The following is a 9,333-nucleotide window of genomic DNA, read 5'->3' as shown; positions in this document are numbered from 1 at the left end:
GCCTCTTTCTACGCTGTACAACTATAACTCTGACTCTACGAGGAATAGATGTGAAATTGCACATTAGCCCCCAATTTAGTATCCCAGTGAAATAACGTACCCACAACAGGTTTAATAACCATCCACCCACTGACTACAAACTCTTTATTGCTTAATTTCACTTTTACAATTCCATATTTAGAGATGGGCACTTGAAGTGGTCAAAAACAAAATCAGCTGGACTGTTGCTATTTCATCTAAATGTTAATATTGCCAACACACTAACAGAAATTTCAGCAGGAATCCAGTCAATTACTAACAACAGATTTGGTATCAACACACACAGAAATGGCAATCCAGGAGCAAAAAGTCAATTTTCCTCGAAAAGTATCAGACAGATAAATCATAAGTATGAATTAAAAAACTTGGTCTCTGATATTTCATCCACCGAATACACCAGCTCAATCAATATTTATCCATCTATTCCAGCAAGGTTGAGGTTCAATCCATAATCCCTTCTGATTTAGTGTCGGACATTAATTTCTCCTTCTCTACAACACTCTCAATCTTCCATTCCATCGCGATCCTGCAGTGCATCATCTGTGAGTAATAATATCAGCCTTTCTGCTTGTGAAATATTTTCATTCAATAGGATGAAAATTCCCGTCTACATCTGTTATTTATTTCTCGCCCCATTGTATTGTACATGGGACATAGACATTGGTCATTCAGCTCAAAAATACCTCACTCATGCTCATCATGAGCCCCAGGCCTCTTCATTTCATCTCCCTCATGATCAGCACCTTTTTTTTCTTTCTCTCTCTCCTTGTGCTTATCTAACATCGCCTCAGATGCCTCTATGCAAGAAATTCTTCTGCCATTGCTAAACATTCCCAAAATGAGGACACACAAGGAAAAGCCACAAATGCTGGAGTAACTCAGCGGGTCAGGAAGCATCCCTGAAAAACATGGATGAGTGATGTTTCCCAAAACGTCACCTGTCAATGTTCACCAGAAATGCAGCACGATCCGCCGAGCTCCTCCAGCACTTAGTGTCTTTTTTAATCACCAAAATGAGGATGGATTCAAACAATGATTTGTCTACTAGATTCGGAGATCTGTAATCTAATTTTGCAACAGGTAGTGCAAACATAAAATAAACAGTGTGCAGAATATAGTGTGATGAGTACAGAGGAAGTGTAGATTAAAAAAAGGTGCAGGGTCCACAAAGGGGTAGGTTGGGAGATCGGGACTCGAGTATTTTTTTCCTGTTCTGTTCAAATGCAGGGAAGCCAAAAGTCAAGGCAGACAACCAAAATGAATTGCACAAATTAATAAACATCGAGGTGATATACACTTTCCCATTTGGTCAAAGAAACTCTTATGATCATTGAAAGAAAAATTTAAAAAACATTTTGGAAATCAGAAACAAAATCAGAAAAACCTGGAAACACTCAGCAGCTGCGGAAAGTGAAACAGGGTTAATGTTTTAAATTGGAGACCTTTCATTAGAACTGGAAAAGAGAGATTAGAAAATATAATCTTAAATTGCAGAGAAGGTAGCAGGTGGGATGGATAGAATAATATTGATGAAAGGGCAGGATCAGGACAAATGGGTTAATGGAACAGTCGCAGGGTAATTAAACTTCTCTGTTCAATGTGTTACTGAAAGGCCTGTGGGGCATGTCTGCTGGTTCAGGTTGTACTAACAAAGAAAGACTGAGTCAGACAGTGTAGGGCAGCACCGTGAAGCAGCAGTAGAGCTTTCCACTATGAGCACAGGTTTATGATGAGGCACAGTTTTTCCCCTCACTTAGATCAGTTTAAAAACAGCGCAGACTGATGTGATTTAAAAAAATTATTTCGGCTTTGGCAAGAATTTGAAGCCAAGTTCCAATTGCTAAAATCAAAGGTCAGAGAAAAAAAATGCTTATGACTTGGCTTTTTTGTTTGCTCAGAAGGAAACACATTTGTTTGATTTCAGAAGTGGAAGGGGAACTAGAGAAGAGGTTTCCTCAAAAGGGTTACGAGGCGCAATCCGACTTAAGTCCAAAGCAAGCATTTCTTCGGAGTTCCCCAAGGTTGACAGCACTCATCTGGAAAGCTCTCACGGATTCCAGCCCGCTTTGTACAACACGTACCCAAGTACCACACAGGACAGATGGACGGGTCCTGAGGGCAAGGACAAATCCCTTAGTTAATGCTCCCTGATCTATTCTCGTCTTGGGCAGAGAGCAATTATAAGTGCAATCACAGGCCAATGGAAGCCTGTTAAATGGTACCACAATCCACACATCTTGAACACACTATCCTTTCTGTAGGTTAACACAATGATTTCTAGCTTTGGTATTTGGTTCAGTGCTTGCCTCCTCTTTGGGAGGTATAGGGATGATTTCATTTGATGTTGGTCAATACACAAGAGGCACACAAGAAGTAGACAAGACTCCAAAGAATACTTGAGCTCAATGTTATTGTACCACCTGACCACACAAGTCCTTGCAAATCTCCTATTAATGTAATGAGAACAATCAAAGCAGGTCACACGAACAGGACCAATTTGACAAGAAAAGTTTTCTTCAATGATTGAATTTTCAGACCCGTGTATTAACATAATTCACCATCTGGAGGGGAAAGTGCAGTGCTCTCTTATAATATACCATCTAGAAGGCTACAGTTATTCAATTGTTCACCTCTATTCACTTCAATTTAATGCGTTATGTAAAATAAAGAGTATTTCTGTTCCCATTGAGAATGGGCAGCTCAGAAAACGGTCTTTAAAATGTCATGAGTGTGAAATGTGTTGTTAAGTGTTTTGCATGTCATACACACTTGTTGCAGATTCTCCATTAACAATGGGCTACCAGCTTGATCAGCGTGCAAACATCTTTAACAAACAATGAATGGCATCAATATGTATTTCCTAGCACTGAGCTGGACCCTATAATTTTTTCAAAACATGCATAGGGAAGTGCAACTTCATCATTCGTTTAAGATGGAGATTGATAGGGCAATTTTCCCAATAAATCTTGTGTAGATATTTCAATAATTAGCAGTCACATAGTGTAGTTTTTATAAAGATAGAATCATTCCATGTGGACCATTTTGAATTGGTGCACTGTTGCATTTAACAAATAACGTGATATGAATAGCATCATAATAATGGCTTTTCACCAATTACATTGTCAGACAGAATTGGTATCTATATTGGTATCTATGAAGGCACTATAGGAACCTATTGGTCCTATTGTGCCAGGGCAAGCTATTTAAAAGACGTATTCATTCCAACTCTTTCCCAACATTTAAAAAAATTGTTTGTTTTCAAACGCGAGTCAACTACCTCCAGTTGATAACTATTCTGGATTCAGTTCCTACCTTTTTTCATCCCGAGGATTTCAGCTACTTGCTCTGTTCAGCCTGGTCTGAGAAACTATGCACTAAGCAGAAAACCAAAGTGAATAAAGGTGAGCAATTGTGAGAAATCCAGCTGCTTCACTCAATACACATTTTGATATTCAGCTTAAAGTGTTGTTCATTCAACTTGAACAGGTTTCACACAGAAGGCCTCAGATCTGGTGGCTTTGTCCAGAAAGAAGGCAAAGAAGAGTAACAGCCAACAAATCAAGCAAAAATGAGTGAATTGTTGGTGGTAAACTTCAACTTCCAAAGTTAACATTTTTGGTTTGGATCTGGTCACACATGGTCTACGGATAAGGACCAAGCAGGTCCTTCTCTAAATGTTCGTGTGAATACCAAAAGTTGAATTAATTATTGATCTCATCAAAATAAAATTTTCAAGTACAAATCTGTAAGAATTATAAAATTAAAATGAAACGGCAATTCTCTGTCTACTTAATAAAAAATTCAAACTGAAGAACATTATGTGAGAAGAATGATGTGCGCAGTTTAAGATATGAAATGGTTTCGTAGAAATAAAAATGGGCAGCAGCCATCAATTGCTAAATTCCAACCCACCAGGGTGGCGTTCAAATTCATATTAAATGCAGCATCTCAAACCAAATTCCTGCAGGGGAAATGATAGGAACAGCTACGCATGTTGAGTTAAGAATTAAAAGTTGAAACTTGAGTTAGGGGTTGGATGTACAACTGTGGTTATTGTCTCCCGGATCTACTCCCTTTAATTTTTATTGTTAGATCCTTTTTTTAACCCTCTTATTCTCTCTCCCCAAGTTTATAGTTTTTTTTTTTGGGTTTTTTTTACTTTCTCTCTTCAAAAATTTTAAAATTGAAGCTATGTAAGAACTTTGTAACAAATGTGTTTTTTTATTTCTATTTGTACATATGCTTTTCAAAAATAAAAAAAATAAAAATAAAAAAATAATAAAAAAGAATGTTAGTGTCGAGAACACACAGAGTTTTTAGTTTTATAGATATAGCGCGGAAACAGGCCCTTCGGCCCGCCGAGTCCACACCGACCAGCGATACCCGCACACTAACAGTATCCGACATACACTCGGGACAATTTACATTCACACCAAGCCAATTCATCTACAAATCTGCACGTCTTTGGAGGGTGAGAGGAAACCTGAGTTCCTGGAGATCAGGATCCTGAGATCCTGGAGAAAACCCATGCAGGTCACGGGGAGAACGTACAAACTCCATACAGACGCCACCTGTAGTCCACCTGTAGTCATGATCGAACCCGGATCTCTGGCACTGTAAGGCAGCAGCTCTACCGCTACACCACTGTGCCGCTCGGTATAGTCATGGTCCCTCTAATCTGCACCAACCTTCCTGCACCAGCACATCACAATGCTTCATGATATTCCCTCTGGCCTCATTGCGTGGTCTCACCAATTAGCGGCCAGTAGGATACAAAGGAACTGCAGACGCTGGTTTAACACTAAAGATAGACACAAAATGCTGGAGTAATTCAGCGGGTCAGGCAGCAAGCTGGAGAAAAGGAATAGGGAAATCTCCCCTGACTCTCATTCTGAAGAAGGATCTCGACCCGAAACGTCATCTATTCTTTTTTTCCAGGGATGCTGCCCAACCCGTTGAGTTACTCCAGCATTTTATGTATATCTTCGTTTGCTTCAAATAGTTCTCAGCAAGATACGCATCCATAAAGAATTGCCCAAACATATTGTTCACGGGATTCCATTGTTCTGGATTAAAACCAGAATCAATCTTACTTACATGTTCCAGATCAATTCTATTATCTCCTTCCTTCCTAGAAAAAGACACAGACTAATAAACCAGATTGATTTTATTTTTTAAACTGTAAAACATTCTCTTTATAGTGCTAATCAATAACAAAATATGGAACTATAAAAAGGAATACACTAGTACAAATGACATTGTAAAAATCTGCACATAACCCAGTTGTTTGTAGTAAACTAATATATTCTTTCTTTAAAAAATATATTTTGTGGATTATTCATGACAAAAGGGGACAAACTGTCTGGACGGGGTTTCACAGACTACAAGCTGCCACAGTATTTCCTATATTACTCTTGTGCTGGCAGCGTGTCAGGACTGAAATGATTGGACCTTTCAGAAAACAAACACAGGCACAATGTTAAAAATAATTGTTTGTGAACTTGAATATTTTTCTCCACACAAAAATATTTTTTTCATAAACATTATATACTTTGAAGTCAACTTCTAATCAATTGCATGTCAGTCCAGGTAATGCCTGTTAATGCTGGTGGTGCTGTTAATGTGGGGCCACCCAGTCAATGTGGACATCACCTTGCAGTATGTGCACCATTTATCAACAGGAACAATGCCTGTCAGTGTGCCAGCTGAGACACCATCAGTCAGTGGATACAGTCTGTCACTGTGGGCACTACCTATTAACGCAAAGACTACCCATCACCCCTGGGCACTGCCTGCCAATTTGGAGATTGCCGGTTAAATAAGGATGGAACCTGTCAATGTAGGGAATGACTGCCCGCGAGGACTCTGCCTGTTAATGCAGTGACTGCTTGCGACCTCACAACACGGAGACTGTCTGTCATTGAGGACACCCAGCACATCTGCGGATGCTACTCATAAGATAGGATACCGTCTGTCAATACAAACACTGTCAGAGCAGACACACCTGAACACACAGAATCACGGGAACATCACAACATGGAAGGAGGATCTTTGGCACATTGGGTTTGTGCTAACTCAATACATTAGCCATGCCCCCAGTCCCACTCCCCTGCCACCTTCCCAGAGCCCTGCAGATTATTTTCTTTCTATCAGGGAAGGTGCACATCTGTATGTTTACATTATGAAACCAGAATGATCGTGTCAGTAGGTTTTTACAAAGGATTATACACTTCAAGGTCCCAAACCCTTTGAGCTGTCGTTGCTTCAGCAGCACCTCCACACAGACCTTGTAACAAGTTCTGATTATCCCTTGATAACATCAGCTAACTTTCAACTATCATGTAGTTGAATTCCTTAGATCTTATTTCTTTGGTGCCACTCTATCAGAAGAGTTTGAAGGAGATAAAATAAAAATCTTTATTATCATACTCAGTGCCAAAGTCTGTGGTATCAGAATACAGATAAACAAAGAGGCTCTCGGAGTATTGCATGCGAGGCTTTACCTGCAGGCACACTCAGTGAGAAGGAGCATTGCATGTAACGTGCAGTGGCAATGGGATCAGGAGAACTATGTGGGTGAGGGGAAGAGGTCAAGCAGAGAGCACTGTGTTGGGGGTGTGGAGGTGGGGGGAGACTGGGGTAAGGGCCAGCAGAAGATTGTTTTGGTGAGAGGATCAGCAGCTACACACTGTGCAAGGGATGGGGATAGGGACGATGAGGAGCACATCATGTGGGGAAGTGTGAAGACTATTAGGAGGACTGTGCGGGGGCTTGAAGGGGGTGAGGTGAGGATCATGAGGAGCGCTCTGGGTGCAGTAGAGACTGGGGGAGGGGATGAATTATTTCCAAGAACCCTGCTTGACTCTAAGGAGAGTAGGAAAAGTGTTGATCAAGCACCTTCTGCCAGTAGAATTTCCAGGCTCATGTTTGGTCAGGTACTGCATGTTGACAAGGAAGTAGCAGTTGTATCTGTCCAGTATATTTAACACAGTCTAATGCCCGCAAACGACTACAAGGATCAGGAAGACGAAACAAAAGAGTTAACCAACAGAATATTCCAAAAAGGATTTGAAAGACAGATAGAGGAGATGCGAAAGAGGATGAAGACTCCAATATTGAATAAATGGAAGTAATGTCCACACATGAAAGTTAACAGTCCATCATGCGGGTCATAAGGCCATAATATTGGAAAGGTCAATTAATATAAATCATGGAGAGATTTTAAAAGGGTAACCAAAATTGTAATTTTCGTTTGATGTGAACTATTGCCAATGGCTGTTGAAGAAAAGCATTGCTGAGTGAGAGGGACATTGCAAAAGAGTTGGGCAGCTGCACACGATGAATTGGAGATTGTCCAGGATGCAGCTTGGAAGATTGGCGAGAAGTCTGTTGAGCCAGGACGACTTTGAGTTAATGAAAATAAAGATACGGCTTTCAGCAGTAGTGGGATTTATGGCCTACAGAGATGAACCACGTTATGGAAACTAAAGCAAGCAATTATATTTATGAGTGATGCTTGGACCTCTTCTATTATCTACAACCGGTACCACGTTAGAGGCAAGAATTACATTTTGGCAACAAAACAATTTGGATTTGGAGACCAAAGTGTGAATCGAGCGATTCAATCCCATGATTTGGCAATCATTTTATGCAGTATGAAGCAGAGTACCAGCCTGACAAGTAGCAGTCACTTATATAGCAGTTTGAAATGGAACTGAAAGCTTTGCTGGTGCAGCAGTCACATCTTGTCCAAGAGATTTCACTGACAGACTGGCATGTGCACATGAGCTCCAGCAGTGACGATCCTTCCAGAGGTTGATGGCGAGGGTTCTATCTCTCTTAAAATGAAGTGACTTCACACACTCGGGTGCATCTGGCATTCAAGTATGCTTTTATTGGTATGTAACTTTCACACAATACGTTTCTTCATTTTTTTCTGCCTGATCATTAATGAAGACCAGGATTTCCTCCTCCCCGGTGTTCAGGCCTGGTGCAAACCGGAGGCCTATGTGGTAGGTTTCACCACCTTCAAGCTGAAACAAATCGGGAGCTTGTGAACTCAGGAACACGTCAACCAAAACATTCAACGATTAATCAAAGAACAGTTTTTTGAAGCCAAAACACATCGATGCTCATAAATGCATCGCTAACTAGGTTATAACAATATAGGAAATTTCGAGGAGTATAATGCAGTCAGCTTAGACTGTATAAACTACAGTAAGACCTTTGACACGATCCCACAAGGGAAGCTGTTTGAAAATGGAAGAGCTGACAGAATGCACGGCATTTTGACAAAATGAAACCAAACTTGGCTTGGTGGTAGGAGGCAGAGGTGATGGTTGTGGGTTGTTCTTGCATTTGGGAACCTGCAACTAGTTTAGTTTAGTTTAATTTATTGTCACATGTACTGAGGTACAGTGAAAAGCTTTTGTTGCGTGCTAACCAGTCAGTGGAAAGGCAATACATGATTACAATCAAACTTTTCACAGTGTAGATACATGATAAAGGGAATAATTTGTGCAAGATAAAGTCCAGTAAAGTCAGATCAAAGATAGTCCCAGGGTCTCCACTGAGGTAGATAGTAGCTCAGGACTGCTCTCTAGTTGTTAGTAGGATGGATCAGTTGCCTCATAACAGCTGGGAAGAAACTGTCCCTGAATCTGGAGGTGTGCATTTCACACTTCTATACCTCTTGCTTGATAGGGGAGGAGAGAAGAAGGAGTGGCCAGGGTGCGACTTGCCCTTGATTGTGCTGCCGGCCTTGTCGAGGCAGCGTGGACTATAAATGGAGTCAATGGAAGGGATGTCGGTTTGTGTGATGGTCTGGGCAGAATCCACAATTCTCTGGAATTCCTTGCAGTCTTGGATGGAGCTGTTCCCAAACCGTGCTGTGATGCATCTTGATAAAATGCTTTCTATGGTGCATCTATAGAACTAACGGTAACCACAAGGATCAGTGCTGGGATCCTTGGTTTTTGTTATCTATATTAAGGTCTGGATGTGAAAGACCACACACAGGCTGTTGGGATTCCTTGTGGTGAACAGGTGACAGCCCCTCAAATACTTTACTAGAAGTGGTTTGATAACCACAGTGCCTAGAAAACTTCATGTTGTGAAGCCTGGTATATCTTGTTTAAACTAGAAACAATGGCCAGCATTTGCAGGGGAATGAAATCAAACATACACTACAGAAACATACACTATATTTCAATAAATGTGTGATCATTCTGTGGGGAGCACTGCCTGACAAGAGGGTGGACTTGTCAGAATTGGTTTATTCAACTCTAAATTTGA

The 9,333-nt window shown here is 40.7% G+C and overlaps 1 protein-coding gene across 2 annotated transcripts in view; it reads right to left on the bottom strand.

Annotated features, from left to right (window-relative positions):
• Positions 1 to 5,266: 5,266 nt before the first annotated feature.
• Positions 5,267 to 9,333, bottom strand: part of nphp4 (nephronophthisis 4) — a 196,680-nt gene continuing 192,613 nt past the window's right edge. For both annotated transcript variants that reach the window (XM_078425576.1, XM_078425577.1), the window contains one exon: positions 5,267 to 8,072. In XM_078425576.1, coding sequence (XP_078281702.1) covers positions 7,932 to 8,072 — 141 coding nt within the window. In that variant the 3' untranslated portion in view covers positions 5,267 to 7,931. The remainder of the gene's footprint in view (positions 8,073 to 9,333) is intronic.

This window comes from Rhinoraja longicauda, chromosome 30 (genome assembly GCF_053455715.1).
Source record: "Rhinoraja longicauda isolate Sanriku21f chromosome 30, sRhiLon1.1, whole genome shotgun sequence".
In the NCBI taxonomy this organism is placed as follows: domain Eukaryota; kingdom Metazoa; phylum Chordata; class Chondrichthyes; order Rajiformes; family Arhynchobatidae; genus Rhinoraja; species Rhinoraja longicauda.
Note: the sequence above shows the minus strand (reverse complement) of the source record. Positions and strands in the feature narration are given on the sequence as shown.